Raw genomic sequence first — 24,302 nt, forward strand, 5'->3', positions numbered from 1 at the left:
CCATTGTATGTGATGTCATGAACTCCCAGCCCTTCAGGAAACTGTGTGTGGGCAAGTCATGGGCCACCACCACCTTTAGCCTTTATGCTAATGACTGAGGCTTTCTTCAATGGTCTATTAGCATTCCCGTGCTCAGCCTTTATCTCGCCACCACAAATGGGCATGTCCCTAGCAGCAAAAAAAAACACCTACTAGTGGACTCCAAGCGCTTGACGTCTCTGGAGGTCTGCAGGAAGTAGCGTCGCAAGAACAGGAAGGCGACGAGCAAAGGGACCACAGGGATTAGGATCCAGGGGATGACAGCGATCGCTACGGCTATTACCCCCAGAATCTGGAGGAACACCTGGAACACACAGGCGACACAAGAATGAGGGAGGTGTGCGTGTGTGTGTGTGCGTGCGTGCGCGTAACCAGCAGAAACCCAACAAACAGCTGAGTCAAAATCCCCGCTGCTGCAATGTGGGCTACCGCCGGGGCACTGCACTGAGTACCATTTCCTGAGTCTGGATGTGAGAAACTCTGCCAGTTGTTATTGTGTGGGTTCCTCGCTGCTATACAGAGGGGCTGAGTAAGGCTGTGGGACAGAGGTTGTGTGACTTGCTGCGTGAAAGGAAAGAGGGCACCGTGCTAATTCTCACTTAGTAGCAGGTGAGAACTTACCACTTGGCCACTGCGGCTCGTATCCCTGTTGCTCTCGTGGGCATTCCCTTCAACACCTCTGGCCTAATAAGCCTCCCTGGCAGAGTGGCCAGGCACGGTCACAGTGACTGGCAGAGGGCTCTGGGAACCACACTGTGGAGGTCTGATACAGCACACCCCAAACCGCACAGACCTCAACAACACAATGACTCGTCACTCTTGTTAATGGCTACCTGACACATCTAGACCACTGGCCACATGAAATCTGATGCCTTAACGGGAGCGAGGGCAATGAGTCGGACGACACCAAAACATTGTTAAAAATTGCAACCTGACCAGTAAGTGGAAGAAAATAAAAGTATCACTCATTATTTGTGATGTTGTGTATGTTGTTGTGTGAATACGCTGCAGTGTTCAATCTAAAAAAAGAAAGAAAACTATGACAGTTGTATTTCTGTTGTGGTATAGTTTAAAAGAATACACTTATTTAATCGGGAGAATAACCAAGTAGTCGTGCAGATGCAGCAATATCGGAAAACAATTTAATTGAACTTTTTAAAAGTGCTTAACTGATATGATAAATCTGTGTGGGAGTACTTCAATCTAAAAGGTATACAGTGTTGCACATTTCATATTCGATTGACAGGTGATCAAATTGAAACCTCACACCCTGAAATTAGAGACAACCTAAGAGATGACTCCTAAGAGATGCGAGATTAGGATCATACTGCTACCTTCACTGGTCTCAGACCAGCCCACAGAGATGAAAATTTAATTTAGCACCTTAATTATGGATGTTATCAGTCGCTTAAGCGCACATTTAAGCATGATCACTTTCAATGTAGTTTTATGATGAAAAGCCACTCAATTCCATTTAAGGTTCAGATAAGAGGGTATTACTAGTCTAACCATCTCCGCAGTAGAGCCAACACAATCAAGCAGTGAGTGGAAACTACTGAGCACAACTGATCCCAAGAATTTCACAGTACATAAGTTTCAATCTTAGCCTTGATGGAAGGCTACCGGGCAGAGTGAGATGGCGGCACGCAGACTATTACTCTTACATGTTATCCAATCTCGCCCAGTCGGGTTCAGATATTAACCTAACATGCATTTACTTTCCTCCTCGTTAATTTTACCCCGGGTTCCTTTCAATCTTCTTTCGCTTGATGTGCGTATGTACAGTACGTCGACTTACGGTACTGTATTTACAGTAGCTCGGGTAATTTTATTTCCAGCTCCGTCCCAATCATCCATTGGGAGTAGAGGATGGCAGGGTCAGGCCAGAGTGAACTGACACTGAGGGGTCATCTAAGGGGAAGGGGGAAGGAACGGGAACCATTAGATAGGAGTGTTGCCTCCTCCTGGTCCCCAGGGCCGACTGCCGCCAAGGCCTCCCGTTTGATGTGATCCATTTGCCTGGTCTGCCGCTTATCATGTCAGTATCAGAGAACACCAAGCCCCCCACCCACACTACACACAGATGAGTCCGATAAGTAGCGATCCAGCCAACCCCCCCCCCCCCCCCCCCTCCCTTGCTCCCGTTCCCGTTCATCCCCACGACTCACCCAACACCACCCCTCGGCTCATATCCACATCACCACACAGGAACAGACAACTCCCCAAGTCACAGCCGACTGCACATAAAAGTGGATAAAAGCTTTTGTATACAAACAGTTTAAATAAAGTATTACCTCTAATTGCTCTTTAGCGAGAAAAGAAAGCCCTTTGCACGCATGTGATTCAGTCATTCAGGCTAACTGGGCACACTGCCGCGTTCCAAAGACCATTCAGATCTCTTGCTGACCCTAATTGCTTTATTTTCTAAGCGATACCATCAGGGTCTTTGATGTCCGAATAAATTCAGAAAATTGAAGTTAATTGCTATATTTGTGTTCAACGCAGATAGCCACTGTTGTTCCACAGCGGAGAGTAAACACTTCCCTTTAATTAAACATCCCTCCGGACACAGGGAATCAGACTGTTTCTTTACAACCCCTTTTCTCATCCTCCTTCTATTTACGGATGGTCTGCGATGGACGCTGTCACTCCGGGGAAAACAAAAAGCACAAACAGAAATGAAGGGAGGACCGGTTAAAAGTGAAGAAGCCCTTGCTGTCATCGCTGGAATTTTCTCACTCCACACTTTGTCTGACAGTGTGGCACAATGAGTTGCGGGGGTCAGTGGTATTGAAACAAAAACAGGGCCGTTCCACTTGGGCTCTGGAACAATAGGAGTGACCTGAACCATTCTGCTCAATGCCTTTGGGCTTTATTTTAGCATTAAATGTCCAGATGCGGTGGCCTTTCTTTGGGAGAAACGACTTTGGACGCCTCCTCCACATTTTCCCTTTCGGGGGCCATTTTCACTTCATAAAGCTGCAGTCAATGTGTTTTGTGTGCGGTGAGGAGGGGCTGACACATACTGTGGTGGTCTCAGGCGCTGTCTACATTGGTGGCTCAAGTAGTCGCAGGATTAGGCTTTTGTCCGCCGTGAAAAGGTAAAAGAAGTCACTTATTTGGGCTCAGTCAAGCTGCTGATTTCCAACCTCCCCCCCCCCATTTTGGAAATAAGAGAAAGGCTTTGAAATGCAGTCTCTCTCTCCCTCTCTCTCTCACCCCTATAAATCACTGTGTCCACCAAAAAAGCAACTGTCCAGCACTCGGCATGGCATCACATCCCTCTTCTGTGTCTCTACAAAGTTAGAGCAAAAGAAACCAAACATTTGGCACTGTACTGTAGGTGACAAACAAAACAAAATCCTGTAGGTCACAAATACAAGAGTCACTCACACAAAATACAGAATTCATTATAGCATCATCATATTGACGTGGTATGGCTCTAGATTAGCGTAAATCTATTATGTACGTTTCCAGGTTCACAGAACCAAGTGTCCTCTCTTGTAGTGTCTGAGTCAGGACAGGTGAGGTGCCAGACCTCAGCACAGAGGAAAACCACACGTACAGTACATAGTAAAATCCAGAGTGTTGATTTCACTCCGAGAGTGTTCTTACACTCTGGTAGTTAAATTAACACTCTGGCTTTTCCTGTGTGTAACAGTGGTAGAGGCTTTTTCTGGCCAATGCCCGCCATCAAATGCCCATGTGCGGTATTGCTTGGAGATCAAATTCATACCCTGCGTAAACACAAACACAAAAATCAGTAGGGGGGACGGGGGGGGTTATTTGATGTTCTTCTCCCTCTAATATACGGTGAACCAGTACAACCCAAAATACTTAGGCTAGGTCACCCCCACGGCCTCTCACCTTTCTGTGTCACCGTTGTGTTTTTCCACCACACGCACGAAGACAATGGCCGTTGTCAGATAACAATGTTCAGAGGGGGATTTACGGCATATATATATTTCCATACCGGCCTGTGTCTCCTGTGTTTCTCGGACAAACCTGGTATGTGCGATGCCTGGAGCCAGTGCATTCCTCCCTTCCTCTGTCACCCGCTTGGTAAAAAGCACCAGAGAAAGCCGGTGAAATCCCATCCTACAGTGCACGCGGTTACGTCAGCAATTCTCATATCCCACAAAGCCACAGAAAAAGCCTGACACACAATGTGCCACAATATACACTCACACAACGATCCACCCGCCAGTGTTTTCAAACAATAGGCCATCTTTGCTCCCTGTGTGTCTTCAATGCTTCTCTGGGCTCGAGTCTTCAGTATTAGGGCGGGCACACACACACACACACACACACACACACACACACACACACACACACACACACACACACACACACACACACACACACACACACACACACACACACACACACACACACACACACACACACACACACACACACACACACACACACACACACACACACACACACACACACACTCTCACTGTTAATATAACCATGAACCCACTAATATTACTGATAAAAGAATATGTCCTACTAAGAGGTAAAGTCAGAGTCAGGCTGATTTAATTACTCCAAAATTGAGCTTTGAAATTAATCCGCAACTAGACTTAATCCTAATACAATCGCTAAAAATGTTCAAAAATACTAGTCGTCATTGTTCAAGTGTAGCTGGTGTTTTAGTACAATGATACTGACAAACTCAATTTGAATGGATGGTTGAGAAGACCAATGAATGCAGCCATGGACCCCACAGTTAGAGGTGTGACTTGGTCAAGAGCCTCCACAAGGAATCCTCCACTGAAAGGCCCCAGTACCCCCCTTATTGTCTTGCCCTCCTCTGCCCCCTCTGTGAAAACAGAAGCAAACCCAGGATTTAAAGGTCAAGTCCGCACAAAAGCTGTCCGTCCCTGAACCCTGAGGTGTTTTTAATTGACATTTCTGTCTTTGTCCCCCAAACCATGAAGGGGTGAGAGAAAAGGGCACGTTTTTTTCAATATACTAAATTGCCACTAAATGAGACCTGTGAAAAAATAAAAATAAAATAGAGCACTGGGATGCAAGCAGGTTCGCCCTGCTTGGGGGAATCCCCTTGTTTAGGCGTGTATGGGTGGAGTGCTGAGTGCTGTGAAGTGCTTACTCCACCATAAAGGGCCGTGCTCTGATGCAAATCCCCACACAGAGGCAGCCTCTCCCCATAGAGGGAGAGATAAACCAGTTAGGGCATTGTTTATGAAGTTTCACTTTATTCCCCCCTGACAACCATTTAAACAATGACTGTGGGGAAATGTCCCTCTGCTAAAGAGCAACAATGGTCGGGATCAGTAGCTTTTCTCTCTGGCTAATACTTTGATAAAAAAGAGCTGAAAATCTCCCTTCCTGAAAGAATTAAAGGGTGCTCCATGAAAGACACCTGCAAACAAGAGCAGACAGAAGCCCAAACAAAAGTACTTTGTCCAAACGATGCCACCTTTGTCCCCCGGCACAATCAGCTCCCATTTTCTATTGCACATTTTGCACAGCATACACAATGTGGTTATCGTACAGCAAATCTGATTGGAACGGTTTGTTCAAGTGCTGTTCTAGTTTCTTAAGTGTTGTTTCTCGCTGCAATACGGGAGCACTTTGCAGTGGACAAAATAATGCTGCAAATGAAAGAATAAAGTTTGCTTTTCCAGAAAAAAATACTTGAAATCGGAGGGAACAGATAGGCCGCGATGTAAGCAACGTATACGATATAGCATGTACACATGTGCAACACAAGCCTCTTTTTTGTTATGACCTAGTATGCTTTCGCTGGTATTCAGTTGGACCTACAGGCCTTCCGCAACGTTATTATTTTACTTTCCCCATTATTCACCTTATTATCAAAATGGGGGGGAACTATAGTGGACAAAAACCTTTTGTGGGTATGATCTTTTGTGCTTTCAGCATTTAAGATGGCTTTTGTCTCCAGTGAGATGGGTATCTGCCACAAACATCACTCAGGCATTGTGGAAGGGGGATTCATTTTCAGCACTGCTTTGTTCTATTCTTTGGCCCTAACCAAGGAGCCACGCCTGCTCCTCTACCTCGAATTGTGCGGCGAACATTCCCTTCTTTGTGGCGCTAGGTGAGCATGAGCTGGCTCCTTCTCCGCGGGCTTTCGTGGGAGATGATTGTCGCGGTGGCACGGTGGCATTCGGTAACCTAACCTGCCTATGTGTCAGGGTGGCCCTTGGCGACCAGACCTGTAATACTGTAGAAGCAGGAGGTGAATGGTGGCGAGAAGGGGCAAGTCCCCCAACCCCACCCCGCTCTGTATCTGTTTCCACTAACCTGTCCCCCTCCCCCCTCGTCAATGCTTCCAGTGCTACTACTCTCTCCCTTTCTCTCTCTTCCTCTCTCTCTCTCTCTCTCTCTCTCTCTCTCTCTCTCTCCACTCCTGCAAACACATCACACGCCTGCTGCTCACACTTCTTCTTCTTCTTCTTCCTCCTCCTCGCCACTCCAGAGATCGCCCCTTGTCATTCCTTTCCTGCCTCCCTCACCGTCTCCCTCCACTTCCCTGCATCGGGCGCCCATCTTCCTGTAGCCATTATTTCCCTCTGTGGTAGCCTTTCTCTCTCCCAATCACTTGCGTAGTCCCCACACTCATTCTCCGGGCGAAAGCCGCCTCTGTGTTGCCAACACTGAGGAGAGCCACGCCCTCAGCCTATGTGCAGACACTTTTATTAAATCTGTGCAGGCGCTGGGCCGCGCTGGCGGGTAATCCTACAGTAATTGTTTCCAGATTAGGGGACCCGGACCACAAAGCAGGCCTAGCCAGGCATGAAATGGCCTCCCCATGCTGCAGCGGCAGCAACCAAACCTGCCGAGGTGAGACTCACCTGGATAAAGTCCACGAATGTCCATGGCAGTAAGGAGTCCAGGAGACCAATGTCCTTAGAGAACCTGTTGAGGATTCTTCCTGATGGGCGAGACAATAGGTGAATTTATTATTAGATTGGACATGTGTGCAGGATGACATCCTCTGTAGCATTTCTTTTGTAATGTTTTTTATGTATGTGATTCAGCCTTACTGGAAAGAAATATGAGTAAATGGAGGGTTGAATCTTTTGGAAAAAGCAGTAATAAATGGAAAAAAGGATAGAATGTATAGATATGGCATATTCCACATGGCCATGTCATATTTATAATTTCTTGGATCTTGCCTTAAATACCGTCTCATGTGGAGTTTGAAAGAACAAAGCCCCGTCAATTGGAGACACGTTTAAATCCATTAGCTAGCCTAATCTATCTGCAGATAGCACAAGACAATTTTTTCAAATCACTCACTTGAGTCACTCGGGTCTATTCAATAACTGTTACCCAAGTCTCCTCTATATTAATACCGCACAGCCTATACATTGTGGGCGATATCAGATGGAAAAATAGAGAGGCCTATCTAGATTAAACAATGAATCATTATTTGGCCTGCATTTCATAAAGACTGCCCTACTCTAGACTGAATACATCGGGGAGCCTTTTGTTTGGGAACAAAGAGGCAACAGAAGCTGCGTACCTGCCTTTCTGTCCTGACTGGCAGTGTCAATGACGTTAATTGAGTTGCCTCCAATCTGCTCAGGTGTTCATTATTTGGGCCGGGGCTCTGCAGGTGCTCTAGCGGCCCTTTATTGTGGCTCCTTTAGAAACTTTGCTCCCCCAGCCTGATCCCATAGCACATAAGATTACACTCCAGCTGCTTTCACACACTGTTTACTGCAGGGCCAGTGATAGCCAATCCCCACACCACAGGCCCAGAGGCAGGGAAGACAGAGAGGCTTTCTCTATCTCTGGGCCTGAAGGAAGACCTCAGACTCTCACTCTCAGGGTGGACAAAACCATCGGAGAGCTGTGCCAACACTGCCACTTCAAGAACTAGGCTCAAGTTAAAGTTGGCAGGAACAAGCAGCGGACCTGTAGCCAACTTGAATCCTGTCTTTTGAGCATTCGGTGAATCAGTGTCATGACGTTTCACACTTAAGCAACCCACTATATCTCTCATTGTGACAAATCTAAGCAAACACTACTCTCTGAGGAGAATGTCAACAAGGCATGTCGGACTAACAACATTCAGGGTTCAACCCTTGCTACAGTGAAACTGATGGCACACCCATGGAGAATGTTTATATAGGCTCACCAGACAGCAGGGTGGGCCTTGGCGAAGGCTTGAGAGAAGGAGTGGATGATTATGAGCGGTATTTAGTGGCATGGTGCTCTGGAGGCGTGGTGGACTTGGGGCAGAAATGACCCAGAAGCTGCCTCCCCGGTTCCCAGTGAGTTCCTATGGAGGTGGGCCCTGTAATCACCTCTCTCCACAGCAGTAAGCAGCTTACAGCTTTATCCAAAAATACCACTCCCGCCTAAAAACATGCATGCAGACGAGGCCGGGCTCCCCATAACAGCCATTGCATAAAACCCAGCCGGAGCATTATTCCTCACAACAACCCAGCAACGCTCCAAATCAGCACTGATTCAAAGTCAAGTGGCGTAGGCATGTTGTACACTTGGAGGCAGACTAATCTTATTCACAGTTTGAGTGCCCCTTTAGCATGCAGACATCCTGAGGGGAGGGTTCAAGCATGAGGGGAATGCTGCTACTGTACTGTACTGTTGTTATTTCCTCCAGTCTCTCTCTGCTTTTATTTCTTTAAAAAAAAAAGGCAGGGGGGTTGGGGGGTTAGGGAGGTATTTGTCAAACTGTGTTTGTGGAAGATCCTATAATATTTGATGTACAGTAATGTCACTGTATAAGCCATAGATGACCCAAATCCATGCGTATCCAACAAACAAAGCCCACAAGAAAATGATAGGTTTCTCCCAGTTACATCATACCATGGTTTGAGGGTGTTAGAAACAGAGAACATCAGTCAACTATCAGCTGTTTGACAAGCGGCTCAGTTAACAGAGAGTTTCAGCAGGGATGAAGTAAAGACCCTGCTCCCTCTCTAACAGACTATAGAGGGGATCCATTACAGTGATGCAGTTACACAAAGACATTCACTGCATGGAAATGCCTATGAGGTAAGACCAGTGCGGGACAATGGCTTCAATCACTATGGGTGACTGTCAACAATATCACCTATTGTGCGGAGAAGGGTATAGATGTTTCAGGATATCAGCTGCATTAGTATCAAACAATTTCTCATGGTTTGAGACTCCAGGGGTGATTTGCACCACTTTTTCAGGCCGAGGAAAATATCAAGCCCTTCCTGGCTGAGGTGGGACCCCATAGGTGGAGATATTAGGCGAGTTGGGGCTCCCAATCACAGTTAAAAAAAACTGGAACAGTGGGTACTGGTCGGTGTGGGGGCATGCGGCAAATCGCTGTTCCCTGTAAACATCTAGATAACGGGGCCGACTCTGAGCCACTCCATGTGTGGGCTCTGCAACTGTTGGTGGGGTCTTTCACTGAGGCAAGAGTGATAATGCAGGAGAATTGGAGAGGGGGCCCTGCCAAGGCTGGAGGTGGCATGGCTCACCTCAACTTCCATGAAGAGCCCAGGGGGCCTGGGGCAGCCTCCCACCGCCGGCACCTTGCTGCCAATACTAATACATTCTAAATCCATTCTCTCCGCTCTCACACCAGGCTCCTGCAATCTCCTCTCCTTCCCTTTCATGCAATTAAATAGTGGAAGTGCCGGGCGAGGGGGAGCTCTATCAGCCGTGCTGCACACACACACACGGCTCCATCTCCACATTCAATTTACACACCTCGATATCATCATCCCTCTCTGCAGTACTTCCGCCACTTCTTCCTTAACACTCTTGCATCCCGGAGCTGGAATACAGACATTAAAAACACTGCCTCTGTAGACACAATTAGAATCTCATATCATTGACTACAGAAGGTCTAATGTACACTGCACCAACAGCAGCTGAGTGACACCTCACACTGAGTTGACCTGCGATGCTGATGCGAAACAGGGAACTTAGAGGTGGCATGCACGCATGTGCAAGAGAATGCGTGTGTGTGTGTGTGTGTGTGTGTGTGTGTGTGTGTGTGTGTGTGTGTGTGTGTGTGTGTGTGTGTGTGGACCTTACTCCCTGACTGTGCTGATGAGCTGAAGCCCTGGCCTGCAGTCTCTGAGGGGATTAGCCCACTCAATGACACTAAATTACAGGGATCAGAATCAGCTCAACACATCCACTGCTGTCTGTGCAGCTCTAACTGAAACACGTTTGGATGAACGGCCGTAATAAGCCCATTCACATTACTAAAACTGAAAGACTTCAACATAATGGGTTTTATGAAGTCTACTGTTGGGAGGAAGGAATCGCTGTCAACAAAAGGTGGGTATAGCTTAAAAACCGAACTCCAATGCTATTCTTAACAAACTGCATTACACCAATGTGTGTTGTCATTTCTAGATCAGCTAAGTCTTAGTAAGTCACTCTGTGCTATGGCTGCATGATTATGGCCAAAGTAATAATCCCAAATATTTAGCTTAATATTAAATATTCTAATCATAATTATTCATCACGATTATTGCTAATGATTACTTTTGGAAGTCTTTGTTGGTTATTATGGGATTATGGGATTCATAAGACATTGCATACCATATTATGGAATGTAATGGCCTCTGTGATGTTATCAGCCTGATGGATGGAAGACAGAGGTTGTAAAATGTCCTGGTCATTAACCATTTGAGTGAAGAGACAAGTGCAAGTGCAACAGCTGACCAAATAAAATGTTTGAATTAATTAGCAAGTGTCACGATTACATAACTGTGTCGTCTTGGCCTGGGTGTAAAGGTATAGAAGTGCAGCGACATTGGTGTGCACATATTTCTACTGCCAACCTTCATTGTTACAAACCACATCCAGAACACAACAAATAAGACCTTTGTGCAGCCAGGCTTGAAATGGTAACCTTTAACTCCGAGGAAGACAGGAACCAACACGTATCAAACACAAGACCTGTTCGGCAGCAGCAGCACACCTATCACTTACACGTGTAAACAGTTGTCAAATCCTTAACAACACACAGACACACAATCGCAAATGCATTACTCACACTCATGTTGGCAACACACGGAAACGGCAGTCATTGTTACAGTAAAAAAAAAAAGAGAAAACAAAGTCAAAGACAGAGACAATACAACAAGAGAGAAAGCAGCATGGGTAAAAAAGTCATACCAGAAGTGACAATACGAATGCTGAAAGCAGCTGCCTTTGTCCAAGTCTATTCTGTTTCAGTCGAAGATGAATTCAGTTGAAAAAATACTGAGTGGGAGAATAAAAGCTGTATAAAAACCTAGCAACAATAATGCAGCCAAGAATAAGAACTTATTTTTCCTGTTCTGTATTATAGATAGAAAAAGGTCATGTTCATGCTTAATCTACCGTTGACTGGACAAAGGACAAAGACACACAGTCCCTTAGACAGTTGTCTATAAATCCAGTCAGACACATAGTGCTGTTTGCCGGCCAGGAGGCCAAGCCGTAATGACTGGACTGGTCATACAATGGCTGCTGATAGCAGCACAACAGCAATCAGATAGCAGTGTCTGTTAAGCCTCTCCTTTACTGCACTATTAAACAGATTATTACATTATTCAAAATGTTTGTTCTCCTCCTATGTGTAGATTAGCGAGGACGGCACACCCAGATAAGCCATCAGGTAGGCCAAAGCGTAACACAAGAGCAGCCGTAAAAACAAAAACGCAAAAGATTAAGACCCGTGGTGTTTGCTTCAAACACAGCTTTCCAAAAGGACACGGCTTTGTCAATACACCCACTCCTAATGCCAGGAGAAACCACAAGCTCCTCAACACCCTCAAATCATATTTAGACTTGTGTTAGTAGCTTATTATGACTCATTATACAGATACAAGTTTCCTTCATGCTGAGAATTCCCAACCGTACTGATTGTGTTGTACATGCGTGTCACTATGAAGAGATTAGGCTGACTAATTATCCACTGACAGGTGAACAATGGTGAAAAATTAAAGTTATCAAAGTGGGCCACTTGACAGAAGACTTTGGATATGAATGGCAAATGGCAGTGACATCTCCACACACACCCAATTAAATGAATGCCTACTATTTGTAACAAAAACAAATAGAGAGTAAATGGTTAGGGGTGATCTTTTTTTCTTTCTGGCAAAAAGTTTTGGAATAGATTTGTAAAATTCAGAGATACTGTATATTCTACAGTATATGTATTCTGTTAAACGGGTGGCTATATTAAAATTGTATTGTGAAACAAGGAAGGGATAAGCTATAGGGCTCTCCACCAGTGAATGCTATCTCACATGTAGTGTTTGCTCAGTTTTAAGAGCATGTCCATCTGCCCTCTCCTTTGACCAAACAGCTACAACCTACAAAGCTAATGAAATAATCAAAGATTTCTGATACAGCGCACAGAACAAATCTGTCAGTATTTACTCAGCTCTGTAGTACAAATACAACACTGTCCAAGATCTAGTGCAAACAGTTTTCTTTCAATATCATTGTTTGCTTTTTTTTGTTCTGGCTCACAGTTAATAGATAACCCACTCTTCACTCATTTATAAAAGACATTATGGCTAAATATATTGGTCACTTGGGTCCACAGGCTTTGACACCCAGCAGTGACTGGTTTTAATTATGTCAATTCACACAGTCTGCCTTTCAACCCAATAAACTCTGTGGCAGCAGCAAACACATAATATATCCCAATAAATTGCTTGTAACATGTTATATACATATTATATTTATCTATATCATGCTGCTCATAACAGCTCTTCCTATCTACATTTATCATCATAAATGATTTATTACATTCAGAGATTGGGAAAAACAAAAATAGAATATTGAACTAGAATCATTCTGAGGGGGGGGATAACTTTATATTAAGAAAATGTAATTCGACAATTAAAAGTATTAACGGTATAATACAAAAGTGCAGAGGTACACTGTGGAGTTTGGGGACAAGCAGGCATAAGGACGGACATAAAGTTGTGCTAAAAGAGGACATACCTAAGTAGCAGTCTGCTCTCTAGTGGTGACACTCTACAACACGGCACAGAATCTCAATGAATCTAAACGTCTACAACTTAATAGCTCACAGCGTGTTCATTCCAATCATCGACTTGGCAACACTGACGAGAAATCAACATGTTTTACATTGCTGATAAACATTTGTTCCAGGAATGGGATATGAAGGTGCCCCCCCCCCCGCCCTCTTACCGATAGGGTTGGCATCGAAGAAGCGTACAGGCGTTCGTAGAACGGCGTTGAACATGCGGTTATGAAGGGTCTGGGCTGAGCTCACCAAGACATTGAAGAAGATCAAACTCCGCAGGAACCCAAATATGACAGAGGCAGCGGTTAAACCTAACCCAAAAAAAAAGTATAGAAAAAGAGTATAAATCAATCAGAGGGTACAATGTTTTGCCCTGTGTCTGTTCCAAGAAGGTCAGCTGTGCACTTATGGTGCCATTGTCGCGTATGAAAGGGAAAAAAGCAACACATATTCCACTCCAATCTCTCCCTCAATGGTTAATTTCTGTTCCCTATTATGCTGATCTATCACTGTGAATACAGGCCCTGGAAGAGTAAAGAGGTTAGGAGTCACAGGGAGACAATCAGAGCAATCCAACGGGAGAATGCAAGAAAAGCACTCCTATCTTCCTGTACAGCTGAGGCCCATGTATAGACACTGGGCCTTGAAGGCCTTGGGCCACAGCCAAAGAACTGTGGATGTGTTCAGTGAATTTGGCGCATTCAGAGCCTCAATGGCACACAGAAAAGCGATGTGCACTCAGTGAGCTTCACCTGCGTAAACACCTAGGTACAGGTCAAGGTCCAGCTGCTGAGAGGCGCTGCCATTGAGGTGCTCCGTCGCATTGACGCGCTCCTGTTCAGAGGCCCTGCAAGTCAGCCACAAAGGAATCAAAAGCCACAAGGACAAATAAACACAACAGCCGTGAATGAAAGAAAGATGGAGGCGCTCTACACAAAACACTTTCATCCTAACCTGAAGCACAAGGTCAATTTCAACAAGCAACAGATATTGCTAACAAAGATGTCGTCAGTCGGGATCAGTCTAATCATACAAAGGAATCAATCGGTTCCGCAAAAAGTCCTGAAACAGTTTCGCTTAGAAAACGTGCTACACAATTTACAGGGTAAATAATCTCACCAATGAGCGAGCCACCAGTCCTGTAGAACATAAGCAAACTAAAGGAAAGCAGGAAAAACAGATTACATACAGTTAGTCACAACAGATATGTGACTAAAGATATTCAGTTTCTATTTCTCATTTCTAAAATTGGAGTAGTTCAGAAGGAATCACTCACATGAGCGAGGAAATTGAGGAGAACAAGGGCCGAGAGGACAAGGAAGTTAGCTCCTGCTCTGAAGTATTTCACATACAGGTGCAGGCCCACGGTTCCCTCTGAGCGACTCTCTTCCATGATGGGTTCAACTGCCTACAGATGCACACTGGGGTCAATACAAATCCTCCAGTAATGCTTCTATTAGGCTGCACTGAGCTGAGGGGAACAGACAGTACCTGCTGCCCTCTGGTGGCCCATCAGCAGAACATGCTGACAACCATTACAAGCCATTTACTGTTATCACACTGAGATATAAAATCAAGCACGAATATGTTGAAGCCCATGGCACACAGGTGTGGCCATTCAGTATTATGGCACATACAAGGCAATGTTTTGGGGGTACAAATGTAATGCTGCACAGGTTGTGCCAAATCCCATTTTATGTATCTAAGTCATGGTAACAGTTTACCCTCATACTGTAGTATCTAAAACTTTGCTTGTACTTAGTTTAGCATTAGCCAGCCGATTAGATAGATATCTGACTTCTGAGGCGTAACTATTGAAAAGTGGTTAAGGACCGACAAGATAAAAGAAAAGCAGACACATGAATTGACCAACCACAGACATATGAATTGACCAACTACAGGCCTCCTTATTTGCAACAGCCAGACTTCCATTACAGCCCAGACAATCAGGGGCTCCTCTGGCCAAACCCAAACATGCTGACTTATGATTCAGAACCTGCAACTGATGAGGAGGCAAGACGGTGGGTCAGACCCAGTGAGACTAGCTGGTGCCTAATAATGCTGATTTGAGCAGGCACCTTTGCCGTTCATCCTGTGCATGCACCATCTGTCCATGGATGGACATTTCGTCCACAAAACGTCCAGTCCACAAAATCTCCATCAGTGCTCAGAATCTGCCGTAATTGCCCCACATATGACGTAAGAGCAAAATGGCCACCATGGGACTATGATCAATTGGGCACTCCTGTGAGTTGTTATGTGATTGATTACCTGCTGCTCTGCTCCTTCCAGCAGGGAAAGCAGGGAGGAGGACAGTGAAGGCATGGAGCTCTGAGAGCGAGAGTGTGGAGTACGAGAGAGAGAACCCAGGATTGGGGTCACTCCTTGCTTCTCCCCCTCCTGCTCCTCCTCCCATTTCAGCAAGGAGGTGAAGTCCAGTCCGGAGCCCTGTAACTCACTGTATGTTCCCCTTGCCACCATTTGACCCTGACGATGAAGACAGGAGAGATTGATACCATGAGGCATTTTCTGTGTGAAGTCTAGCCTGCGCACACAAACACACACACACACACACACACACACACACACACACACACACACACACACACACACACACACACACATAGACGCACCTCCTTCACTACAAGTATTTGATCCGCAGCCTTCAGGAACTGCAGTTGATGAGTAACTAGGATGCGTGGCTTCTTCCTCAAAAGGCCACAAATGCACCTAAGGAAGGCACACATTCATGCATGTATCCCGACACAGAGCAGGTTTTTTACTTTCACAACGGATTGATGAACTGACACTTACCCGGTTGCCATTGCCCTTTAACAGGGCGACAGAATATGGTGGGTTGCAGAAGGTGTCGTGGAATGAGGGAAGATAGTTAAATAATAGGACTTACTCCTCAAACAGATGCCTGGCCACATCCGCATCCACAGCACTGAGCGGGTCATCCAGCAAGTAGATATCTGCATCCTGATACACTGCCCTAGAGCACCCAGACACCCCAGAGGGGGTATTATAATTAGTAGTAGTAATCCTACTATAATTCTAGTAACCTCTGTCTGTAGTGGTGAGTAGGTGAGTACGTGAGTACGTGAGTATGTGAAGCTACCCGGTTCTCCTCAGTGGCTGGAGCAATTGCTCTGATTTTGCACACAGCCATTGACCATTACCATCTGAACTCAACTGTGAAGCCCGTTTTTCAATTTCATCAAATCTCAGCTTCTTATTAGCGTTTATGTGTCAAACAATGTCGCCTCCCGGGTTGCCAGATCATGTGCGCATATCCCCCCCCCCGGATGCGTCGACCGGGTATGGTCTAGTGTAGACAAAATCTAAGAAGGACAATTACAAAGACACACACCTGGCCAAGTTGACTCGTGCCTTCTGTCCCCCACTAAGGTTGGCTCCTCTGTCCCCGATCACCTCCAGATCACCATCAGGCAGGAGGTCCAAGTCCTAAACAGGGTTCAGCGGCAACACTCATAGTCACTCATAATCTCAATCTTGTGTAAACAACTGTAGCAAAACATCCTAAAACCTTGAAGAAAATAATAGGGAGTACCGTGTCAAGCAACAATATGTTGGTAATGTTAAAGTGAAAAATCAGGTAGTCTTCAAGGATAGGGCAGTCCACCAGACTTGTATTGGAAATCTATGGTATCGGATGGCAGGCATTTTGATTATAAATCCTTAAAAACAAAATGGTTTAGCGAATGTCATTAACCCGTCTTTGTTTTTAATACTTTACCCTAAACTTCGTTGAGGTGACATTTAACGTGATATAGGACAGGGTATGTGATACAAAGTATCTAGGAATAAACGTGTATCTCACTCTCTTCAGAGCACAGGCTCTAAGCACTGTCTCATACTTCAGCGGATTGAGCTCTTTGCCAAAGAGGATGTTGCTGCGGATTGTCCCTGGGAAAATCCATGGTTGCTGGGAAACATAGGACAGCTCCCCTTTCACTTTGACCACGCCCTTTTCCTGGTTCAGCTCTCCCAGGATGGCGCTGAGGAGAGAGGACTGATGCACACGTATACACACATTCATAAACATACACCTGCAAACAGGGTATTATACAGGGTATTATAGCATTGCTAGGTTGCGTTATTCAAACAATAGGTATCACAAACTGTAAGCGAGGTGACCAGCTTGTATTGTACTGTAGGTGATAGTATTGTAGTTAGTATTGGCATCATGCTCACAGTACTGCACCATTAACAACACCCATGACTATCTCTTCATGAGATGTACTACCGCGATCACTAGATCTGACCTTGCCGGCTCCAACAGGACCAATGACAGCCAGGAGCTGCTCTGATTTCACAGTGAAAGACACATTTTGTAGTGTTGGAGAATCCAGTATCTGTCCGAAAAACAAAGAGTGAATAAATGAATATACCTCCATTAATTAAAGAAATAAAGCTAATGGTATGTACTGTACTGTACTGTACAGTAATCTGTCTTGATAATTTGGTGACATGTTAAACTGCCATGCACAACAGTCCTCACCTTATCCCAGTAGCACGTTAAATCCTGAACCTCCACCATACAGTCTTTCTTCTCTGTCACAGGAAACCCAAGATGCTGTGGAGAAACTTCATCCAGAAGAAGAAAATTCTAGCAAGAAAAATAATATGAACAAAATCAATATCTATAAATGGCATCAGAAGAATCAACAGGAGCTGCTGTCATGGTGGCTTTGGTCTGGTGTGCGTTTACTTTGATCCTTTTTATGCTGATGAGGGCTTCTGACACCTTCTCTATGGCCGATGGAAAGAACAGGGTGACGGTGAGTCTCAATGCCCCATAGAGAGAAACCGCCACAAACACCCTGCTAGCGGATATCCTGTTCCCCGTTAAAATGTACACACAGAGGGTGATGAAAATGAGGACCTTGCTGGCCACAAAGAAGGACGCCATGTTCAGTCCACGCAAGTAGGAGCTCTTCATAATCTTGGAGACCTCCTTTCTGTACAACAACAGAACATGTTGTTAGTAAATCCTGTCCCTATCAGTCTACTTAGACACAGTCTGCAGTGCATACAGTACAGTAGTTAAAATACATTAAAAGTGCATTGCACTAACTGTCCATTTAAAAAAAGTTATAATTTTCCAGTCAAATATAGTAAAATACCAAAATAGTCAGATGTTGATAAACTAGAGTCATCAGACTTTATATGAAGTTAATATTATTTGGGAAGTGAATCTACCTTCTGACCTCATCCACCAGTGCAGAAAAGGACTTCTCCCAAGCATACATCTTTATGATTCGGATTCCAGAGACCACTTCATTCATTATTCGTATTCTGTCATCTGTTAAGGCTGCTGTTTGGCCCCTAAAAAACATAGTAATAAAAGAAGGATATTTCTTTTTAAACTCATGCAGGATACAAACGTTTGATATATACAACTTTCATGAGTGTTTGGCTATGCACCTAAGAGTGGAGAAGAAGTGTCCAAACACGGTCTGTATTGGCATGAGGACAACCAGGACAGCCATTCCTGCAAGGCATGATGGGCCAATCATGTACAACAACAGCACTGTCACAGCTGCCGCTTGCAGAGGACCAACCCACAAAAAGTGCAAAAATAATGTTACCTGTAAAAGGATGAGAGAGGTGCAACCTGAGATGAAAGACTGTGTGTGTATATGACACCGTTTTAGACCTCATGTTAAGAACACAGATAAGCAAATCTTGTAAAAACATGTGTAAAATACGTATGTGTGTATATTATGGTTTGTTGCTTTAACATTTCACCTCATCAAATTTGTTGACATCATTGGATAAGAGGTTCACAATTTGTCCCGTGGTAGTTTTTCCCAGTGCTGTGCTGTTAAGACAGAGTGCCTACACGGGGAAGATAAGTCAAATAAGAACAACAGATAGATATCTTAACCACATTAACCCTGGCATCCATATTTTGGGCATGCCATTATAGGCAAAGAAACTGGTCGCCAATTTAGAACTAATTTAACCATTTGTATTTCAGAGAGCATACACATGTGCATTTGCACACTCTCAGAGTTAAATTAAGAAGTAGTTCAGGCAAAAAAATACTTATTTTCTATCAATTATACACCCCATGAAGCCTTGAATTCATGGAGATTTTGTCACATTCCTGAGCCAATAATTTTATGACTGAGAACTGTGTTCCAAAAATAAACAAATGACCCCGGCGGTTTGACTCATATGGATATGAAGCATCAACTGACGGTGAGAAAACGCTAATGTTACTTACGCCGAATTAGTTAAATTCTCGCCAGAAACGGACTGTATCAAATATGAATATGAATGACTGACTATCATAAACGATACAGAGCCACCTCCCTGACAATATCGCAGAGACAGTTTGTTTATTTTTGGACCACAATGAGACGATTCTATGATGACCCAATGTTATTCTGCATAGAGAAATTACTTTACGACCCAGGGAGGGATGGACGAGTGACGTCAGGACTTCTGTACTCTTTTGAGTCTCCTACTGCGTCTCCTACTGGCTGATGACCTGGTTATCAAATTATTGGTTTAGGAATTCACCAAAAAAAAATCTCCATGAATTCAAGGCTTCATGGTGTGCGTAATTGATAGAAAATAAGTCATTTTTTGGGTGAACTACTCCTTTAACTGCAGCTTTCACTGTGTGGGTGGATGACATCTACATGGTACAATGACCCCCGATGACTGACCTTCCGATAGATCATGTGGCACATGGCCACCCGGATCTTCATGCCTGCATTTTGGACATGGTAGAAGTACAGGTGATGTAGAGCTGCCAGGCCAATGGTTGACAGGGAGACACTGGTTGCGTAGCCACAGGCTACATAGAGAGCGGTGGTGTTGCTGGGGTCGTACCTCTCAAAGTATTCAATCAACTTTCCTAACAGCAGTGGCTGAATCACTTTGATAGCTTCCTGCAAGTACAGTACATGTAAAAACAATGTAAAGCACTGTAGGTGGTGCAATGCACTACTAGAACACATTTGAGTATATGCAGCAGTTCTCGTTGATAGGCTGTACCTCCATTAAAGTGTATATTCCAATGAGGGAGTATGACCTCCAGTAGCATTGAATAAGAACTTTAGTAAGTTTTGGTGTGCTCAGGTCTGTAACTGCTCTCTTAACCTCCTTGTCCCAATAGCTTGGAAAAAACATTGAGAAGTGCACAGCAAGGTTGTGTGAGTACATCATGTGCACTACGTCACCAATGGAAATTTGTTTTTCATGCAATGCACAACAAAATGCTTTATGTATTGTGTATTATAGTATGGTCATAAATAGCCCTTGACATGAAACTAGATAGATCATCATTCATACGAAATAAAAGCCATATAATGCATAAACCTACCACTGTAGTTCCTCTCCGAGTCTTTCAGATCCATCTTCTGGAAGGACCTTATACATGTCATGTTCCTCCAATCTCCTCTTATGGCCGATTCTAAACAATGGATCCAGCCAGCTGAACATAAAGGACAAGTATATTCCATGGCTTAATAATAATAATAATAATAATTTGATACTGGCACAAGACCTGGCCATTCAACAATGCAATAATAACAAAAAGTAAAGGTTTTGTATGATAGCTTACTTCCACCCCTGTTGTAGCATTCCATTGAGTAAGAAGTTTTAGCTTTCACGTTACTGAAGCAAACATTTAAAGCTGCTTTAAGAAGTAGAAACTGAATCCATCTAAAAGATGAATGTCTGTCTGTAATGCAGAGATGGAAAGTAACTAAGTACATGTACTCAAGTACTGCACTTAAGTACAATTTTGAGGTACTTTTACTTCACTGGAGTATTTCCAATACTTTAACTCCACTACATCTCAGATGCAAATATTGTAATTTTACTCCACTACAATTATTTGAAAACATTAGTTGCTAATTACTTTGCAGATTTTGATGATTATTACAAAATATACATTAACCACATTCCGCCTTCTATACTTCTATCTATTTGAAAATAGCAGATCAACAAGCTCACAAAGCGTTGCAAAGCGACACATTGTGAGCTTGTAGATCTGCTATTTTCAAAAGATCTTTTATACATATTATACATTTGAAAACTTGGGAACTTGGGAGGGAAATGGGACATTCTGCATACTGAGTAGGCCTACTTTCTACTTTGGTAGCCTACTTTAGGTTTTACATTTGTACTTTTACTCAAGTTAATTTAGAATTCCGGACTTTTACTTGTAACAGAGTACATTGCAGTATTGATACTTTCACTTAAGTAAAACATTTTAGTACTTTTTCCACCACTGATAGTAACTGAATCCATCCAAAGAAGAATGTCTGTCTGTAAAGAGAACACAATAGCTTGTGTACTGGTGCTAACCTAGGCTGCTCCCCCTGCTGTCATAGGGTGGTACTGTAGGCTGTCTTCAATGAACGAAACCTCCTACACGACCTACAGTATGTAATGTATCACACAACAAGAGGATTCTCCATTAATGTCAAAGACTACTGCAAACTGGTTTTCTTACCAGAAGAAAATCTTGGAGAGAAGATTAGCCGTAGCCGACGGATTATCCCTCGCCTCTTTCCGCACAGGTTCCATGTCCTATAACACTGGGACGGAACAAACTGAAAGCGAACTCTATAGGGCTATAGCCTGTGGCAGCGGGATAACAACAAAGACTTGTAAAGGATGCATTGAGAAAACATTTGCAGGAAACTACAATGTCTGCCGATTTTAAACCCCACCGACCGACAACAGGATTATTTCCAGCCAGGCCGGATTGAAACACCGGCTTCTCTCATCTCTCACCCACCGGCTACAATAATATCTGACTGTCAGCCTCCTGTCACCTGAGACGAGAGATGAGGGAACTCCGCCCTCAGCTTCACTGATTGGCTGATAGAAGTCTCCATCACTGCAGACCAGACAGACAGACAGACTGTGTGCTATGAACTTCTTCTGCCTCCTAATTAAAGTGGGTGTAAGTGATTTATTTACACATTAAGATAGAACTGAATATGGACTTCCATACAGGAAGATAAACAAGTTAAATTGGAAGTGTTGAAGCAAAAAAAAAGTGCAGATAAAATTGGAACTGGTACACAGCACTATAAAATTGAAGCTGATAAATGGATTCTCTCTCCATTTCTGTGCCAGTGTATTTTCTGTTTATTAAAGAGCTGGAGGCTGTTACTGAATACTCTATCTATAGAATCGATTACTTAGGCTAATATTATCTGAATATAGACCTTTAACTTAGCTTTAACAAACAAATAAAGAAAACACACACACACACACACACACACACACACACACACACACACACACACACACACACACACACACACACACACACACACACACACACACACACACACACACACACACCTTCTGTTTAAAAGTGCTTTAATCATAAAGCACTTACATGTGGTCCGTTGGTTCTCAAGGCTACTTACTGACTTGTATTACTTATATCTAGCCTACTATGTACAACCATTGCCACTGCAGACGGGACAGTGCTCGAGGCAGTCGAGGACTTCAAATATCTTGGGGCCTGGACTGCTTTAACGGAACAGGGCCTGAAGGTCTGGAGGGCACGTGCCTGGAATGCCTTTCATGGGATGAGGAGAGTGTAGAAATCAGACATGGGAGAAGACCTTAAGAGGTGGCTGTTAGTAGCTACAGTGGAGTCAGTTTGATTGATGTACTTTATTTAGTAAGACATGAGAAAAACAGTACATGGAAGTACAAATTCACAATACAAGGTCTACTAAACTGGAAGGCTCATAAAGTTCTAAGCTTGTTTAAAATGAGATCCCAGACATATGACATATGATCCCCAGAGACATGGACCCTCACAGCACAATAGGAAAGGGCCCTGGATGGAATCTCCACAAGAATGCTACGAATGGCCCTAGGTGTCACATGGACGGACCACTTCAGAAATGTGGTCCTCTACAGGGGCCTACCACGGGTCACAGACAAAGTCAGAGAGAGAAGGATGAGGCTGGCAGGGCACTGCATCAGGCACCCAGAACTAGAGGCAAGCAAACTGACAATATGGGAGCCAACCATGGGCAAAGCCAGGAAAGGCAAGAAGCGCACCACCTACGTAGATGCACTGCGGCGCGACAGCTTAGCTAACAACACTGTAGAGCTCAAGACCCTGATGTTAGATAGGAGAGTGTGGAGGGCAACCAACGATTCAGGAGTCCCGATGTATTGGCTAGACCGCACTCTCGCATCGCATCTTATATATCACCTACAGCACCTTTGATATAGAGCAGTGCAGAGGCCTACACATTCTCAATCTCAAATTGTATTATTGTGACAAGGTGGGGCCTATTGTGTCACCCTTCTGAGACACAACGGGATCCCCTGTCATGTAATTTTACAACGCTCCCGCCTGGTAGTCTTGCCCTCATCGGAATGTGGAAGCTCTGTTCACTCCCAACTCGTGATAGGCTGCAAGCACCCCTGAGTGAGCCGTTAGATGAGCTTGGCTGTGCTGAGCAGTGTGAAGTCCGCTTAGCAGTGTTCGAGTTGCATACTGACAGGCAGAGAATCAACAACATGTGATGTGATGCGAGAGGATGTCCCGTGGATCAAATGTCTGATGCATCGTTAAATCCATCTCAACTTGTCACCTGTTTCTTCATTACCTTTAGTCCCGCGGGGGAAATTCAAATTTTCAGCTTCACCCAGCAGAGTGTTGGGTGCTCAGAGGGTTCTGACGAGGGGGAGGGTCAGTTAAGGGTTAAGTGTCTTGTTCAGGCCGAGGGACACATAGACCGGGGCCGGGAGGCAAACCGATGACCTTGATTACCAGGTTTTTGTTTTTTATAAGGCAGGGAACGTCTGACTGCTTTGTTTTGAATTAGAGCCATTCCCTCCCTATAAATAGTCTACTAGTCAAGATCAGCTGAATACAATTTGTGATGATGTGTTCTGACTTTGATAGGATATATGTATAAATTGATGATTATTTGGATGTCGAAGAACACTGATCTTCCTGCTGAACTGGCCAATGGTTTTATTGTTTGTTTTTGTTGTACAATAGGCCTCCAGTCCCATTGCAGAGAACAATAAACATGCAGTATTTATAAGCAATATGCCAAAAATACATTTTAAGGTCGACTGATCTTTTGTCACATTTTGTGTGCACAAATAGCTAACCCTGTGAGTGGACTTTGTCACATTGCTCATTGTCTTTAGGATTACTGATTAGTTACTCCTTTATTATGTTTTATGTTAATATGATACTTGACCTTACTTTAGG

General features: G+C 44.2%; 1 protein-coding gene across 1 annotated transcript in view; it reads right to left on the reverse strand.

Moving 5' to 3' along the window:
* Positions 1-21,622, reverse strand: part of LOC311064725 (ATP-binding cassette sub-family C member 4-like) — a gene marked incomplete at its 5' end in the record, with an annotated part of 39,609 nt that extends 17,987 nt beyond the window's left edge. Inside the window, 21 exons of the mRNA XM_084084652.1 lie at positions 193-343; positions 6,888-6,967; positions 13,213-13,359; positions 13,801-13,895; positions 14,168-14,205; positions 14,325-14,456; positions 15,320-15,535; positions 15,682-15,778; positions 15,957-16,043; positions 16,422-16,516; positions 16,893-17,084; positions 17,338-17,427; positions 17,574-17,681; positions 17,784-18,033; positions 18,275-18,400; positions 18,500-18,663; positions 18,824-18,913; positions 19,753-19,977; positions 20,084-20,204; positions 20,412-20,522; positions 21,549-21,622. Coding sequence (XP_083940778.1) covers positions 193-343; positions 6,888-6,967; positions 13,213-13,359; positions 13,801-13,895; positions 14,168-14,205; positions 14,325-14,456; positions 15,320-15,535; positions 15,682-15,778; positions 15,957-16,043; positions 16,422-16,516; positions 16,893-17,084; positions 17,338-17,427; positions 17,574-17,681; positions 17,784-18,033; positions 18,275-18,400; positions 18,500-18,663; positions 18,824-18,913; positions 19,753-19,977; positions 20,084-20,204; positions 20,412-20,522; positions 21,549-21,622 — 2,689 coding nt within the window. The remainder of the gene's footprint in view (positions 1-192; positions 344-6,887; positions 6,968-13,212; positions 13,360-13,800; positions 13,896-14,167; positions 14,206-14,324; positions 14,457-15,319; positions 15,536-15,681; positions 15,779-15,956; positions 16,044-16,421; positions 16,517-16,892; positions 17,085-17,337; positions 17,428-17,573; positions 17,682-17,783; positions 18,034-18,274; positions 18,401-18,499; positions 18,664-18,823; positions 18,914-19,752; positions 19,978-20,083; positions 20,205-20,411; positions 20,523-21,548) is intronic.
* Between the last annotated feature and the right edge of the window lie 2,680 nt (positions 21,623-24,302).

The sequence above is a fragment of the Gymnoscopelus microlampas genome (genome assembly GCF_963454915.1).
Source record: "Gymnoscopelus microlampas genome assembly, chromosome: 17".
Lineage (NCBI taxonomy): Eukaryota > Metazoa > Chordata > Actinopteri > Myctophiformes > Myctophidae > Gymnoscopelus > Gymnoscopelus microlampas.